Genomic DNA, 18603 nt, shown 5'->3' with positions numbered 1-18603 from the left:
CTATTAGTTTTGGATGAGCATTTAAAAGAGTCCATCCAGCTAATTATGATTTTAAAAACTCCTTTCTTGCTAGGATTGCGCAGGAAGAATGAGGCAAATTAATATTTAGGATTATATCTTCATTTCTTTGTAGCTGGAATAAGCTCTGATCATAGCCTTGAAGAGATAGATGAAAAGGAAGAACTGAGTGAAGTGCCTAAAGTTGTGGCTGAAAATGTTTCTGTGAAGTCACAAGATATTCCTTTTGGATCTACTGAGATAATAAATACACTGAAAAACGATCCTAACTCCGCCCTTGGCAATGTTACTGGAGAGTCCGCACAAAACTCCAAAGAAGAAAAACAAGAAGCTAGAAACACAGATGGACAGTAAGTAGTAGTCTGTGTGCCAGAAGTGTATGGTTTGATTAATTAATACTAGTCTCTGAGTTATAGATCTGATATTTTAAATACAAATATAGTAGTCCCTTTAGTTTAGGCTCTATTTCACCACCATTATAAGAATATTTATTAATGAAGTATCTATTTGAGGTGTCTGGGTGGCTCAGTTGGTTGAGCGACCAAGTCTTGATTTCAGCTCAGGTCATGATCTCACGGTTCATGGGATAAAGCCTTGTGCTGGCAGCGTGGCGCCTGCTTGGGATTCTCTCTCTCCCTCTCTCTGCCTCTCCCCTGCTTAAACTTTTTTTCAAAAATAAGTAAGCTTTTGGGGCGCTTGGGTGGCTCAGTCAGTTAAGCATCCAACTTCAGCTCAGATCATGATCTCTTGGTTCGTGAGTTCAAGCCCCATGTCAGGCTCTGTGCTGACAGCTTGGAGCCAGGAGCCTGCTTCAGATTCCGTGTCTCCCTCTCTCTCTCTCCCTGTCACTTTTTAATTTTCAGTGAATGCTCCTCCAAGATTTTCACTGATATGTAAAACAATTCTGCATATTAGAGTGTGATGTTAAGCTACTAATATTTTCACAGTCAACTTCATGATGAAGATAGTGCACTTGCCACTTGATCCTAGGAATTGAAATCTATACGACAGTACACTTGTATTGTATTAGAAATGCCACATCATGAATAAAGATGGAATCAAGTAGGCAAAATAAACCATCTTTATCAAAGTTTTACCATAATTTGCATGGGATTGTCTCCAAATTAAACCCTTCTATGACTAAAAAATCCCAGTGAGGTCAGTCCACATCCTGATTTGCCAGAACTTGGCCTGGGCAGATGCAAGACTAAAATGATTAATTTAGTTTTCTTTTTCTTTAAAAGACAAACAGTCAATAATAACAAAAAGACACTGTTTTTAGAAAAGTGTTCATTTTTACCAAGCTTCTTAGATCCTTCTTTGTAATAGGACCTCTCTATGAAAGCTAATGGTTCATAGCAGCATTTCCTCTCAGTTGGATTTTTTTCTTTGCTATTAAATTTCTGGTATTTGGCAGGGGAAAAAAAGATGATTATTTCAGTCCATCTGTCTTTGGAAATTATTGCCTGTTTTCTCATCTGGGGTGTGTGTGTGTGTGTGTGTGTGTGTGTGTGTGTGTGTGTTTAAATAGTATCAATATATGACATACAATATCCTATTTTTCAGAGGGCCACGCATTATGGTATATAATGCAAGCAATGAAGAGAGAGTAGTGGACAGTGTAAGAAACTTGAAGTCATTGGGCTCAAACCAGGAAAATGGTGAGTTCTACAAACACTAATAGCCAACATTTTCATAGCACTTACTATGTGCCAAAGGGCCATTTTTAACACTTTATCTATATTAACTCATTTAATCTTGTGTATTAACTTATTTATGGGTCTTATTATTTTTAGTCCCACTTTACGGATGATTGAGCCACAAAAATATTATATAACTCACTTGAGTTCCCATAATTAGTAAGTGGTGGACCTTGAACTCAGACAGTATTACTTTAACATGTGCTATTAACCATTATGTGAACTACTTTTGTTGTTAAATCTTAGAGGTTGTTTAACCTAGATTTTGGATCTTAAAGATGTGTTCTCTGTGCATTTACTTGTGATCTATTTCTCTTATTTCTTTATACCAACTCCTAAGTTGAACTTGTTTTACTTCATACTCGAGTTGCTTTTACTTGGGTGAAACTTGTCTGCCTGATTTTTAAAGTTGAAACCATCTAATTCTGTATAATACTTACCAGTATTCTGTACCCCCTCAATCAAGACAGTTTCATCTCTTCATTATATTTCACTTGGTTTTATCTTTAGGGCTATGCTCATTCTTTGCAAAAATATGATTTTCCAACCTAACTTCACCCATTCAACTGTCCAAATCCTGCCACTTCACTTACTTTGTTACTTGATTACAAGCCATGTGTTTCTCTGGTCTTGACTCCTCAACCAGATTGGACAGTCTTTTGAATCAGAGAAATTCTATCCAATACTTTAAATTCCTCATGGCACCTAGTGGAATACTGAGATATTGTTAAAATACATACAGTCATTGACTTAAGATTTTTTGACTTTACGATGGTGCAAAAGTGGTACGCATCCAACGGAAACTGTACTTTGAATTCTGAAGTTCGGTATTTTCCTAGGCTAGCAATACGCTCCATGACACTCTCTCATGAGGGTGGGCCTCAGCCGCTGCAGCTCCCAGTCAGCCCCATGAGGGTAAACAACCCCTCCACCTGCAACATTCTGCCATTCACTTTCAGCACAGTATTTAATAAATTACATGACATATTCAACACTTTATTATAAAAAAGGCTCTGTGAGAGATGAGTTTGCCCAACCGTAGGCTAATGCTTTATGAGCACATTTAAAGTAGTGTAGGTTAAGCTATGATATTCAGTAGCTTAGACGTATTAAATGCATTTGACTTAATGATATTTTCAAGTTATGATGGGTTTATTGGGATGTAACTCCACCATAAGTTAAAGAAGATCTATACTTAACATTGAGTTTCGGAAAAATGATACTACACAAATATAAGATGTGAGGAGTGCACAATGGTATTTTAAGAAAATATGAAGGAGTTGGCTGATGAATTCTCATAGTCTGGTCTGTTATATTAATATACAAAACTAGATGCAGATTTTTAGAAAACATAGGGTATATATATTCATATTTGGATAAAATGTGGATTATCCCAGCATCACAAACAGATGGGTAGATATATATTGTTTTACCTATGTGGTATGTGTTGGTTAATTTTTTTTTTTTTAACATTCGTTTTTGAGAGAGACAGAGCACGAGTGGGGGAGGGGCAGGGAGAAGACGGGGAAACAGAATCCGAAGCAGGCTCTGAGCTGTCAGCACAGAGCCTGGCTCGGGGCTCAGAATCATGGACTGCGAGATCATGACCTGAGCTGAAGTCAGAGGCTTAACTAACTGAGCCACCCAGGCGCATCATGTGTTGGTTAATTTGAGTAAGTCTTTTTCCCCGTGGTCAGTACCATCCTGAGATAGAATACTGAGAAGTTCTAAAAGTATATAATTTCCCCTTCCTTTTCCTCTTGATTTAGTTTCTCACAGCATACACTATGATGGTCAGTAGAGTTTTTACTGAGAAATCATGCTGCTTCCTTGTTTTAAAAATGATCATCAAATCATTTTTGCTAAGATTTTGGCATCAAGTTAGTGCTAGGGTCACAGGTATATTTCTGTAATAATATTTTTCTGTTTGCATTTGATTTGCAATAACCTTGGTCAACTCTGGGTGGGTTCCCCCCCCCATACTTTTTTTTAATTGAATTATATAGGGGACTTTTAAAATAATTTCTATTATCCTTAAAGGATAATAGATAAGTTTTAATATTTTCTTCCCTCTTTTTCACCTACCCTGTATATTTGTTTCAGTCATCCTTTTGTCAAATGACTTGTGTTGTAGATGTTGGTATCGGTTTTGAGTAGGGAGAGGACAGGATATTACAAAATCTACCTTTAACTTCTGGCTATCATTGTAAAATGGCCTAACCAGTCATTGACATTTGGTTAGTGTCATTATTAGTATGAGGATGGATTAGCTACTGAGTTCAGCAGTGATTCTAGGTTTCAAGCCCTGTCATTGGTAATAATTGTGAGATTCTGATGAGAAATTCAGAATTAAAAAGCAGTAAAGTAGGTGCGACCCACCAAAAATGTGAAAAATAGACATTTGGAGTTCTAAAACCAATTAGTTAGGGTTTGTTATAGGGAACTGAATTTACAATATATTTTTATGTTGATTTACTTTGTTTTGGAAAATATTTCTATTGTGTAACTGGACTATACCTATACTCACTGGATAATGAGCTACAATAAGAGAGAAAGAAATACATTTACATTCATTTCCTGGTGCCAGGGAACATTTCTTACATTCTTTTGTGCTCATAGCAGTGTTGACAATAGTACTTTTCATGTAGACGTTAAAAATACTTGTGAAGTAATTAAATAAGAACCTAGGTAGAAATGTGCCTTTTCAATGATTTTTAATCAAATGTGTTTTTACTCACAAAAGCTAATAATTATTAGTCTTTGAGAAGTCACTTGTATAGACAATAAATATTCTGATAATCAGTTGCATTTTTTAGGAAGAATAAAAATGAATTCCATTTAAAAATTAGCTATTTAATATAAGAACCTTGCAACATAATAGAAAATATTACTACCATGACCAAAAAATCATGCAATTAGGTAGGGAGTAAAAATATGAAGGTATTTTTTTAAGTTTATTTATTTATTTTGAGAGAGACAGTGGGAGGGCAGGCAAGAGAGAGGGAGAGAGAGAATCCCAAGCAGGCTCTGCGCTATTAGCTCAGAGCCTGACATAGGACTCAAACCTGCAAACCACAAGATCATGACCTGATTTGAAATAAAGAGTCAGATGCTTACCTGACTGAGCCACCCAGTCCCCCAGTATATTTTTAAAAGTTGTTCTGTTGGTGGGAATGCAAACTGGTGCAGCCACTCTGGAAAACAGTGTGGAGGTTCCTCAAAAAATTAAAAATAGAACTATCCTAGGACCCAGCAATAGCACTGCTAGGAATTTACCCAAGGGATACAGGAGTGCTGATGCATAGGGTTGATGGGGGGTGGGAGGGAGGGGAAAGTGGGTGATGGGCATTGAGGAGGGCACCCACTGGGATGAGTACTGGGTGTTGTATGGAAACCAATTCGACAATAAATTTCATATAAAAAAATTTTTAAAAGTAAATAAAAGTTGTGTGTATACAGGAGTGGCTGCATGGCTCAGTCGATTAAGCGTCCAGCTCTTGGTTTCATCTCAGGTCATGATCTCACAGTTTGTAAGTTCAAGCCCCATATCAGGCTCTGTGTTGACAGTTTGGAGGCTGCTTGGAATTCTCTCTCTCTCCCTCTCCCTCTGCCCCTCTGCCCCTCTGCCCCTCTGCCCTTCCCCACCCCTCATACATAAATAAACTTAGAAAGTATACAAATTTACCTGGCAACATGATATTTTTTTTTGCATGCATATTTTTCTTTTTTAACAGAACTATTCAGAATAGCTTATGACATTTTAGGCAGTGAAATTGTTCATTATCTTATAAGTAAAAGTGAGTGATGATACAACTCTAGAGAAATACTTGACATCCTTTCACGATTTGACTCCCAAGGCTCACATTTCACTTGTGCTGTATGAACTGCTGCCCTATCTGGAAGGGGAAGCCACTAAGGATTTTGAAGATGAGGGTTAGTCGGTCATTCAGAAGCAATGATTCTTCTGGGCATTTGACTACAGGAGCCCAGTATATAAATCACTTCCCTGAGGACCAGAACACATAGCACACACCCATAAACCTGTGTTTCCTTCCAGATGCCTCATTCCAATTCTTTGCCATCATGTTGCTGGCTGGCAACTGTTGCTTGTTAACCTAGACACTGGCAAGTGATTTTTGCTTTCAGGAGATCTGAATTAGAATTAAGAGGAAAAGTAGTGCAGGGGAGAGAGAGGCTGCTTTCTCTACTGGGACTCTGACATGAGAATTTTTCTCAGAGAAAAATCAGAGCGTACGTGATTGTTTTTCTGTAGTTGAAATCACCCATATTATGACTGAAAACAAAATCTTAATCAAGGATGCCTAATTACCAAGACAGTCAACTGAGAATTTGTTTTTACTTCAACTCTTAAAGGTAATGTTACTATTGTTTGCCTTAATTAAAACTGATAACATTCACTGGGCTTGTTTCCCTTTTGATGTAAGGCGTGAAATAGAAATACACTAGGGGTTATAGAAAAGACAGAATCAAAATAGGAAAAAAAAAAGGAAAAACATCTTGGAATTTGTCAATTTCTATTGTCATTCTTAACATTAACTGAAATATGAAGTCTACCTATCAGGAGAAACGTAGCTATCTTCCATGGACTGCTTGTTCTGGGCAATATCGTCTCCTATTTGGCATGTTATATAAATGCCATATAAAATATAATACAAGTTTTTACCTTTTTACATCTGAGCAAACTGAGGCTCAAAGGGGTTAGGTCACATGCTGAGGCCACACAGACTATAGTCAGTCAAGCCGGGTTCTAGCCTCTGATTTCTATGATACCAAAGCCCATGATTTTCCTTCCTAATGCTATTACTTGATTTTGTATAATTAGCTGAAAATTACCTGTAGAATCCAAACCAACCTACTTCAGTTTGGGGGAGGCAGACATTGAAAACTTGAGTTTTTTTTCTAGTTTTTTCATACATTTCACTTGACAATATTTTTTTCCCTTAGTAGATCAAAATGAAATAATTGTCATTCCAACGGACACAGAAAAGAATATGAAAAATGGAGTGAGGATAACAGAAATCAATGTGGGAGGTGTTGCCAAAGATAACAGTGTGGACATGGGAGCTGACAGACTATCAAACTATCAGGCACATAAAACTGATACGGCTGAAAGTTGCAAGGAAAATCATCTAGCTCCATCATTAGTAGCAGGCCAAAAACTGAATCAACCCTGTGAGGAAAAGACAAAAATGCAAGATGCGGCGATTCAGACAAACCCTTCCTCTGACAGTTTTGAGGGGAATCACCAAGGTCATCATTTGTCTAATTTCAAAGTTAATGAAAGTGTGCAAACTCCAAGTAACGATAAATCAACTCAACCCTCATCTCTAAGTCCCCAAGATTCTGCTGTAGATGCCTCAAGGAAATTCAGGAGTCAGGGCCCCCTAAACGTACATTCAGAGAATCAACTCACCATAAAAGATCCAGTTTATGCACGTGGTAATGATGGCCTTTTGCCTTCTGTAGATGGGATTGATAAAAACTCAACTATTTCAAAGAATTATCCACTTTATAGACAAGACTATGATCCCAAGCCAAAACCTTCAAATGAAATCACAAGAGAGTACATACCCAAAATTGGAATGACTACTTATAAAATAGTGCCTCCCAAGACACTGGAGATACTGAAAAATTCGGAATCAGAAACCACTGGGTATAAAGATGATCACGAGATCCATACTTTAGGAAAAAAGCACACTGGTGAAAATGTGAAAGAAACTGCAATCCAAACAGAAGATCTTGTTATTTCCGACAACCCAAAGGAGCCACAGGCAGACCTTAAACTACAGCCGAGCCCAAGAACAGAGCATCAGCTCCATGGTGTGGAGAACTCACCCTGCATTGCCATGGGGAGTCCTCTGAAACCTACTCCCAGAATGACAAGGGACACTGGCACAGCTCCTTTCGTGCCAAATTTGGAAGATATAAACAATATTTTGGAGTCAAAACTTAAATCTCGGGTTTCAAATCCCCAGACCAAACCAAGTTCTTTTTTCCTACAGATGCAAAAAAGAGTTTCAGGTCACTATGTGACATCTGCAGCTGCCAAAGGTGTCCATGTGGCCCCTAACCCTACTCCGAAAGAACTAATAAAGAAAGAGGGGGAAAGGGAAGTGATACCTCCTCCAGAACAAACTCTTTCTCCTTTAAGTAAAACAACTCCATCTCCTCCACAGCCCCAGATTAAAAATGCTGATGATAACATCAGCAACCAGAAGCCTACTGAAACCCCTCCACCTCCCATAGCCCCGAGACCTGTTCCTCTTCCTGCGAATCAATTAGCTGCACTAAATCTGAAGACTTTGAAAACTTTTGGTGCACCGAGACCTTACTCGAGCTCTGCTCCCTCACCCTTTGCCCTCGCTGTAGTGAAACGGTCACAGTCTCTCAGCAAAGTGCGCACAGTGTCATGCAGTGAGGGTGCAGCTGCCCGACCTCCACCTGACACAGAAGAAGGGAAGGCTCCTTCTGTAAATAAATTTGTGGGCATCCCACAACTACTTGTGAGTGATAAGGTAATGTGACCTTTTTAAAAATCAGAGGTTCTTTTTTCTTTTTTTTAATTTTTTTTTTCAACGTTTATTTATTTTTGGGACAGAGAGAGACAGAGCATGAACGGGGGAGGGGCAGAGAGAGAGGGAGACACAGAATCGGAAACAGGCTCCAGGCTCTGAGCCATCAGCCCAGAGCCCGACGCGGGGCTCGAACTCACGGACCGCGAGATCGTGACCTGGCTGAAGTCGGACGCTTAACCGACTGTGCCACCCAGGCGCCCCTAAAAATCAGAGGTTCTTATACAACGTGGTTTAAATGGGGGTTAACAAGCATGTTGTATATTTGTGTGTTACTTAACTCTGAATTCATATTAATCCAATGGCAAGCTACCATAGGGAATAAAGAGTAAAAATACATAACATCTGATTATTTACTCTCAGAATTATTATAATTCGTATAACTTGATTGGGTATTACTATACGGTCATTAAATGATTGTATCATTAGGAAATATTTTAATTTATTTTTTAAATTTTTTATTAAAATTTGTTTTACTGTTTATTTGTGAGAGAGAGAGAGAGACAGAGAACACAAGTGGGGGAGGGGCAGAGAGAGGAGACACAGAATCCGATGCAGGCTCCAGGCTCTTAGTTGTCAGCACAGAGCCCAACGCGGGGCTTGAACTCACAAACCATGAGATCATGATGATCTGAGCGATCTTAGCCGAAGTCAGATGCTTAACCAACTGAGCAACCCAGGTGCCCCTATTTTAATTTAAATTTTCTTTGCCATACATTTGTATATTGTACTAGTTTATAGTTCTGATTCTATTTTCCTGTGTTTTGCTTATCTCAAGTTGTTTATTACTTTTCTGGATGTTGTGGTTTATTTTCTACTCTACTTCTACATAATAGCAAAATAGTTTTAATTATATAGAAACATAAGCAGTAAAGACTAGTTAATATAACCAGATACTTCTCAACTATACATTTTCTATCACATATATTCAACCTTAGTTACCAAACATTGACACATATAAATAATTTAAATTGAAACCAGAATTTTCAATCTCAAAATGTAATTTTCTTAATTTCACATTTTTGTTAATTCAGTGTTAACTTTTCCAGTTATATGTATGTTGACTAAAATATCATTTAACCATTATCTAACCTTAATAATTTACATAAAAGGGCATTTATTTACTTAGTGTTTGGTCAACTAAGTGTTATAATTTGCTAGATTCAAATAATATAGTCAAAGGAAAGGATGAAATTTATAGTATGAATTATGATAATCCCCATGCAATTTTTAAAAAATATTTTGTGTACTTTTACCCTGATACTGTTTAAAGAATACTTTCAGATTTGTGTGACAGTTCCAGAAGTATTTTATATTACTTTTTCAAACATTCGTAGAGTAACAGAACATTAACCATATTGCCAAGTAAAGATTTTTCCATAATTTCAAAGCAGTATTCATCTTGAAGACTATTTCTTCATGTATTTTACATTTATGTTTCTTATCTTTGATATAATGTCAGGAAGAGATGTATGATGTAGAGATTAATTCTCTACTTGGGAACAAAGCCTGCGTTTCTTCCTGGAATGGAATACCATTCCTAAACAACAGAGCTTGATTTAGATAATACAGTTTTTGAGTCATTGCCTAAGCTCTGTTTAGCTCATCTTTTGTAAAGATATTTGGCAGTTTAAAAAAGACATTTTTAAGATTATTTGATAATAGTTCCCAGTTAAATTGGTTATTAAATATTCTTGCCTAAGAAGTTTAATTAAATTTTGATTCTTAAATTTGGAAATTCCTAATGTTTTTTAGTCCATGGGCAAAATAAAGAAAACACGGTCATCACTTAGCCCCTGTGACTTCCATTAACACAAAATAAGCTATTACATGTAGCATGGTCCTTAATATTCTTTTATTAGAAGCTATGTTAGATTCAACCAATATAAAATTGTCAATTTGTCCATTCTGTTCTGTCAAAAATGATAATTTAAAAACCTAATATTTTGTAACTTTAAAAATGTGTTATTTTTTTAGCCTATGGAATTTTTTTTTTCTTATTATTTGGCTCTTCTGGCCAACTCCATTGGCAAAAATCGGCATTATTTGACCTAGGGACAGTAAAATTACTAGTGTATTCGTAAAACAAAGAGAGGTACCACTTTTCTTCCTTAGCCTCATAAGTTGAAGAGAAGGGAAGGTAATACCCTCATCTTCCAACTGAGCTCGGGCAGCAGAGATAACTCACTGGGGAAGGAAACAGAACGATGTCTAAAACACCAGTGTGGCAAATAGTGATTCTTTAAAAATATACTGATGATGAATTTTTTTTCATGGCCCACTGTTCAGTTGGTATTCATATAAATATTTTGCACTTATTTTTATAGGGAAATAACTCTGCACATAATGAACAGAATTCCCAAATAGCATCTCCAACTGACTGCCCATCATTCATTCTTAAGAGACAAAGTTCTTTAACATTCCAAAGCTCTGACCCAGAACAGATCCGACAGAGTTTGCTCACTGCAATCCGTTCTGGAGAGGCTGCTGCCAAATTGAAAAGGGTAAGTTTTCTTTATCAGATGGGTGACAGTGGGTTTATTTTCAACATTGTCAAACTAATACTTAGGGGAAATTGTTTTCTGGCTCTTGCATCTGAATAGGGAGGATGCCAGAAGTTGCTCTTTGATGTCAAGGGTCATTTTTGAAGTATAAGCTGAAAGAGTCCAGAGTCTTACACATACTTAAAAATATGTCCGGTCTATTTTCCACAACATGGGCCAGGTGCAGAACATGGGGTTTGCTCATTATTATATAACTATATATAGAAAGTACCCTGGACTCTTATTTTAATAAATTGTATTAGCATAGCAAGAAAAATTCTTTCAGAAAGAAAATCCCTCCGTATTCCAGAAAAGCCTCACTAGCAATAGGAACGTGCAAGTTTTCAGTCCTGGCTCCCACGATGGTCAAAGTCAACTACCATATGTGGGAGAATGAGGGGGCGGGGGGGCAGGTGGCTTTATAGGTTAAAAAATGTAGGGAAAATCTAGGGAATTTAGATGACACCGAAGGCAGAAAGTCTAGTCTAATAAGGCCCTGCCAAAGTGGCCAGCTCCTCCTTACGGAGATGTAGGAGAACTTCAGGAAGGGAGGTATGCTTCTTTTGGGGAGCAAATGCCAAAAAAATGTCACAGGGAATTATTTAGAGGTGAGTTTCCTCCCTCTGTTGCTTTCATCCACTCAAAGAAGTCCTACGTGGTGAAGCCTGGAGCCTGGCATCAAAACTTGGACTTCCCAGAGGCTGTAGTCTCCCTAAATGTCTTTCTTGTTCTCCCCTTAGTTGTCTTGGTTGCAAGTTCCTCAACACTCAAGACAAGAAAAGTACTCATTATTCTCCTGACTCCCTAGGCATTTCGTTTTGTGAATTCCTTCTCTAATCATTTTAGAAGAGTAAGAGACTTGTTGAGCAAAGCACTGAGCTCAACAGAAATAAAATCTGCGAAGGGACGGGAATGCTGCAAGGAGAGAAGGAAAAGGGGAGGGCATCTCGGGCACATCTCCAAGGCCAGCCCTGTCTGCGCTCACCATTTTCCTCAGTGTGTTTCAGTGGAGCCATGAGTGACGGCTGTTTTCATGGAGGGCTTGGCGCTCCCATCTGGGCAAACAAGGAGACAGGGCAAAATATTGCCTGCTGTCAGGAGTGGAGGAAACACGAAGGAATAATTCAGGAGATTAGGTTTGAATTTTGTCAAGTATTTGCAGAATCTGAATTCAGGTGCCAGGCAGAAAAAAAAAAAAAAAAGTTGGTGGTTTTGAGTACTGAAACTGGTATTTCACAGGTCACGACATTTATATTTTTGTGAGGAAATATGCCCACGCAAATAAACTGTACATCTTCACTTAAGAAAATAGTTCTCTTTCTAATCTTGTAAATTAAGGTTCAGTTTCAAGTCAGTCACTTCTGATCTAAAGCTTTCTCAATTCTGGGCGCCTGGGTGACTCAGTTGGTAAGGCATCCGACTTCAGCTCAGGTCATGATCTTGTGGTTTGTTAGTTTGAGCCCCACGTAGGACCCTGTGTTGAGAGCTCTGGAGACTGCTTCCAATTCTTTGTCTCCCTTTCTCTCTGTCCCTCCCCTGCTCATGTGCACGCGTGTGGTCCCTCGCTCTCTCGCTCTCTCAAAAAGAAATAAGCGTTAAAAAAATGTAAAGCTTTCTCAGTTCAACAAACTTGATAAGCATTTTTTAAGCACAAAAGTACTAAACATTGTCCTAGATGCCAGGGATACAAAAATGAATGAAACGAAGCCTCTGCCTTCTGGGTGTTCACAGCCTGGGACTGAGAAGCAGTGGCACATCAGGTCCACAGGAGAACCAAGTAGCTAGACAGAACATAACTGCAGTGCCTTTTCCCAAGTCCGTGGATAATAGTAATCAGTTCCAATGGACTAATTGCAGAAAAGAGTGCATTAAGTTGGGAATGTCTTTTAGGCCAACAGAACTGTACAGGCAAGCAGCTGTGTGCTTGGTGATACGGGCTCTAAATTGGCAGTCTCTTCACTTATAAAACTCTCCTTGCTTCCAGAATGAGCTGGATGTGAATCAGCATAGAAAGCAGGCTCTAAATGATGATCCTATAATTGTATCCTGTTTATAAGTCATTACTTGAGGTTCCATCAAGTCTAAATTTTATCTCTCTCAGTAGATTATCAATAGCCCTGAGTCTTTGTAGTGCCAGTTCCTGAATTTTGTTTAATGAAAATTCCTTACATAATCAATTTTTTTTTTGCACTAAAAATGAACACAGGGTCTAGTAAAGGTCACAGAACTGACACACTATGATCAGTATTTTCACTTCTAATTATACCCTAAAAAGGTGTGTGTTGTGTACCAGGACACATTTATAAGAATATTCATGAAATATTGTTTGTAATAGCTCTAAGTAAATATAACATTAATATCCAAAAACAGAATAAATAATATATTCAAAGAATGGATTATCAAACAGCAGTAAGTTGGGCAAAGTATACCTAAACACAACAGGGTAAAGACCTATAAAAATATCTATGTGTAAAGTTTGACGGCATGCAAAACTAAATTATATTATTTAACGATGCATGCGTAGGTGGCAATTATTTTTAAAAGCAAGGAAGTAATTATAAAAATCATGATAGGGTTACTTCCACAGGGAGAGAAAAGGCTTTGCTGGGATTTGTAGGAGAAGGACAGGCAACACAATTTAAGAGGAAACTAAAAAACTAAGTAATCGAGATAAATGTTATCTTAATGCAAGATTTTTTAAACGTCTAAATGAAAGCAAAAACCTGTGATAAAGAAAATGTCAACATTTTAAATAAAGACAAGATCAGTAGGGAGCTGGAGCTATTCTCTTGGCCTGAGTGGTGGATTATATATACGTTTGTGTTTGTTTCCATCAGGTTGTTTATTTAAGTTCAGTGCACTCTCCTGTACATGTATTGTATTTCAAAAAATATATTGCAAAAGGAAGTAAAAATGGACACCAAAAGGCTCTGATTCCTTGTGATCTTTGCTTAAGTCCCATATTTCTATCCTGTACTGAACATTTCTCCTGGTTTGTTTTAAATTCTAACATTTCTTTTATAGAACAACAGTTATAGTGCCAAATAAAATCTTCAGTGATTTTGACAGTGGGCTTAGATTGTTCATCAGAAAATTGGCTCCAGGTTTGCCTATATTTTGGCACCCAAATGTTCAGTTTAACTCCAGGTACCAACCTGCCTTATGGCTCTGGTTCATACCCGAATAATTAACCTTCATTATAATAATTGGTTCACATTAGAACAATTATCTAGTTGATTGCTCTAGTGTAAATGTAGTCATGAACATGCCATGGTTTTTTTTTCATATTAAGATTTTTTTCCACACCTTACCCCTCTTTGACCCCCATGTAGTCACAGAATTGTCTTGTCTTCCTAGTTTTAATAAATCTAGGTTACTGTTTTATAAAATGTATTTGGCATAAAGATTTATATGTGAATCAGCAGATTGTTTTCAGAGAATATGAGATTAAGTAAACTATGATCATTTACTTGTGTTGATACAAGAACTTTCTGGCTACTTTTGGTTCCTGTTGATGCTTCAGTTACTAAAGGTCATTACACTATTACAAGTAGAATATACGTTTATGAAAATAAAGTGACAAATGGTATTTAGTAGTTGATATTAACCATTTCCTCAGAATGTAAAATTTATCTTTGGCTCCATAAAAACCTGGAAGGAAGAAAGAAACCAGATAAGTCACCCAGAACTTATGGGATAAGTCGCCCAGAACTTACTGGCATTTTTATTTGTTTAATTGGTCTGCTTTTTACTCATACTTCCTTGTTTGGAATTTGTACAATCCGAGGGCTTCAGGTTGGCAGTTCTTTCCATATATATTAATAAATGACAGTTTTATAGCAAATGTTCCTTACAAGAATAAGAAAACTACAAGAATATTCCTGATATTCTTTAAACTTAAAGTTGAGACAGTCAAATAGTAGATGCTCATATTAGTAAATTCTTTAATGCTCATATTAGTAAATTCTTTAATGTTTAAAATTTTTTAATTTTAAAAAAAATCTTTATCGTAGGTGTCATATGTTCATTATTCAAAAAATTCAAGCAACACTCTTTTACTTTATAAATGTTTATAAAAAGTTATTGTATTCCATTCAAGAAATATTCATTGATCTATACCGTGCCAGGCACTAAAATAAACATGCGTATAATGTGGCATTAAAATAGTCAAGGTTTCTGACCACACAGAATTTATAGACTAGTCTATAATAATGTCTTTTCATGCTTGAAAGTTTAGTATACAAATTTTTAAATATCAAATGAAATACCGTTTCCCCCTAAAGTAATTGCTCGTGATAGATTAAAGTGAAACCTTCCAGACCACTTTTGTAGTATATAAACATATTTAATTTTTCTGTACAAAAATAAACTCCTCTGTAAACCATTCATAAATATCTCTTTGATGTTTTCCATCTTATTACCCATACACACTATTCTTTTACAGACTAGGGAGTATTTGACTATATGAATGAACCATAGTTTATTTGCTCCTTGTTGGTGTACATTTCACTAGATTCTAGTTTCTCCACTCTATAAATGGTGCTACAGTAAACATCTTTTATTTGTATTAGGGTCATTGGTATGTTTTTTAAATGCTTAAAATTTGTCTCTTTTTCTTACAAAGAATTATGACCACTGCAAATTTGGCAATAATTACAAAAAAATAATCCCTACACACTGAAACTTTTCGTGCCAAAGTTACATAATGAAAGGTCATTACCTGTTTGTTGGCTATATTTGGAAAGGAACCCCACGTGAATACTAAACAAGGTGCAGGAGTTTTCCTTCCCCTGGTGGCAACTTTTCTTTTAGCTGTTTTAGTGTCAACCACTCTACTCCATCCTGGATTCATAGTGAAGAAAGTTGATTCGTTTCGATTACCAATCTTTGTTTTAGTAAAAGGCCATGAATGAAGCACTAGGAAATCAAATCCAAACTGAATTTGCCCATTTTATTTTCCCTTTCAGGAACTTACTCTGATGCAAGGCAGAATCTGTGGCCTTTTGTACTCCAGTTCTCTTGTGATAATGTTTGGTTAAGAATCTATTCAAATTATAACTAGACATTAACCATTTTTTAAAAGTATTGTCATATTTTATGTATAATATTTCAAAATATTATACCTATTTACTATCCAGAATCCAGATGATTTTTTAAAACATTCTTCTAAATGTTAGAATTTCAAGCTATTTAGGAAATTCTTAGTGTATTTCATTCACTTACCATTTGTAAATAGGAGACTTTGCCATAGAATCTTGGAATTTCGGAGTTTATTTATTGGGAGGAAGAAAACTACTTTTCATTCTGCAATTGTTTTGACATAACACTCTTAGATTTGACTTTTTTAGCCCTTCAAATGACAGCATTTTAAAAACCAAAGCTGTATTTTCTTATAAACAAGGAGTACCTGGGGAGGGGAACGTCAAGTTAATATATACCATCAATACAAAAATTCTTTGTTTTGTGGAATTCACTTTATTTTTCTACATTTTCCAAGGCAGCTTTGAGGAGCCAGAATTAACCTAGCAAAAAATGCTCTTCAACAGCTTGGCCTGCAGTCTGTTTGTGCTCTTGTCCTTTGAGTTGATTTGGTAATTTTGTGAAGGCTAAGATGTGTTAATGGATTATTTAACTTGTTTGTTGTGGAAATAACAACTCTCTCATTTTTAATTTTATGGTAGAGTGAACATTTATTCTTAATCATTTGTGATTTATTGAATACGGAACACTAAATATTATCGCTTACAATTATACAGAAGTTCAAAAGTGGTAATTGTTGAAAACTAAAAATTAGATAGCTGTGCCATTTTCACTTGATGGGTGCAAACTGTGCTTCTTTCTTTCTCTTAGGTTACTGTTCCATCAAATACAATATCTGTGAATGGAAGGTCAAGACTCAGCCATTCCATGTCCCCTGATGCCCAGGATGGCCATTAAATGTGCCCTGTCACAATGCACTTCACCACCTCTGTTTCACAGAACAATGTCATGCTGATGGAGAATGTTGGCCAATGTATATCCAGATGTACACTAATATATTGTCTATTAAAATGTAAGAATTTGTGCTGTGGCTTTTAATGCCAAAAGAAGAATTACAGAATTTATAAGTTATAATATTTTGGGCCTTTTTTTTTTTTTTTTTTTTGCCTTAAAAGCTGACTATGCTGCTTTAGAACTTTAAGACAAGGTGTTAATGACTTTCATTTTTCTCAAATGAGACTTCGTCACCTTTTGTGGATTTCACTTACTGACACATTCTCTACAATGGTGACTTAGACAAAAGAATAAATTAAGATTCATAGACTTGTATTTGTGTGACACATAAAAAGGTAGGCAAATGTAGATCTGACATTTGCTGCCTCAATGTTACAGTTTAATTGGAATTGTTTATAAGTTATATTAAAGTGTATTTTGGCTGAAAGTATGATCTAGAGATCTAAGAATATCAAATAAGTATATTTGGTTCGACAGTTCATTTAAATGATGAATCACTTAGTGTGCAAGCCTTATCTTGTGTGTTCTTTATGTAATTACAAAATCAATGTCAAATTTATGGGAAGCTTATAATATTTTAATATTTTATTAACATGGAACATTTGTTTTTTTAATCTTTAGAACTTAAATTGCACAAGGAACATTTTAAATATTTTTTTTGTATATAATCATGACATTGTTGTCACACAGATATTATATATTTTATGTGCCAGAAGCCTTAGAAATCTTATGAAAATGTTGGTCTATATTGACAGTTATTTCACATTTGATATGTAGTGAGGAATAGGGGTTAGTATATGTCCATATTGGAGAACTTCAAAGACTACTTGGAGGTTCCAGAAATCTTTGTTTTAATTAAAATAAAATGATAAAGTCATTATGTAGTTCAGATGCTAATATTCTAAATAATATATATATATACATTAAAGCTAAAACTATTAAGCCAAACAATGCCTAATTTGTTGGCTTATAACTGTATTGGGGTCTAGAGCTCATTCACGTTCTAGTCCTACTTTAAGAATCTAATTGCTCATTTATTCTCAAAGCTTTGTCAAACACGTTGATGTTAAGTTGGTTTTCACTAAATTAGCTCTTGGGATGTCTGCCTCTTTGGACGATATGTTGATTTTTTCAATGTTTAATAAAAGCAAGTTATATGTTTGGTTTGTGTCAACCAGCATATTTATGAATTTCACCTGACAACCATATCTTTATCAGCCAGTAAACAAGTCATAGTAAAACCTATCATTCATCAGGGCTCTCTAGTGTACATGTGAGCCCATACAAACTCCAAAGTGCACAATCTAAGCATCTAACATGCTTAGACTAGTTCCTGATACATGGCAGATACACATTAAATGTTAAATGTTACTGTTATTTCCTTAAATCAGACTTGAAGAGACCCTAATATATGGAAACTTATGTTATTATAAACCAGTAGGGAAAGGAGTGACTTTTTAAAAAATTGTTTGATTATCCACTTGGAAAAAAATTAATTTGGATCCCTACTTCAAATCCTAAACAAGTATATTTGAGTTGGATTAAAGATGACTTTTAAAACTAATATTTTAAAACTTAAGTGAATATATTCAACATTTTTTCAGACCTTAGCATGGGAAAAGTTATTTAAATAAGACACAAAGGGACATTCGTAAAAGATGTAAATTTAAATATATTAAAATTTAAGGCACATGCACATTAAGTACTATAAAAGTGAAAACATAAGCCACAAGAATGTTAATATATATATATTAT

The 18603-nt window shown here is 36.0% G+C and overlaps 1 protein-coding gene across 18 annotated transcripts in view; it reads left to right on the top strand.

Moving 5' to 3' along the window:
- The window catches only part of COBLL1 (cordon-bleu WH2 repeat protein like 1), a 164350-nt gene extending 146340 nt beyond the window's left edge, over window positions 1–18010 (top strand). For 14 of the 18 annotated variants that reach the window (XM_053215209.1, XM_027055607.2, XM_027055605.2 and 11 more), the window contains 5 exons: window positions 134–368; window positions 1585–1679; window positions 6684–8254; window positions 10639–10815; window positions 16705–18010. In XM_053215209.1, coding sequence (XP_053071184.1) covers window positions 134–368; window positions 1585–1679; window positions 6684–8254; window positions 10639–10815; window positions 16705–16791 — 2165 coding nt within the window. In that variant the 3' untranslated portion in view covers window positions 16792–18010. The remainder of the gene's footprint in view (window positions 1–133; window positions 369–1584; window positions 1680–6683; window positions 8255–10638; window positions 10816–16704) is intronic. The other 4 variants (XM_053215207.1, XM_053215211.1, XM_053215200.1 and 1 more) reach the window with 2 other exon arrangements.
- The last annotated feature ends 593 nt before the right edge of the window (window positions 18011–18603 follow it).

The sequence above is a fragment of the Acinonyx jubatus genome, chromosome C1 (assembly GCF_027475565.1).
Source record: "Acinonyx jubatus isolate Ajub_Pintada_27869175 chromosome C1, VMU_Ajub_asm_v1.0, whole genome shotgun sequence".
NCBI lineage: Eukaryota > Metazoa > Chordata > Mammalia > Carnivora > Felidae > Acinonyx > Acinonyx jubatus.
Note: the sequence above shows the minus strand (reverse complement) of the source record. Positions and strands in the feature narration are given on the sequence as shown.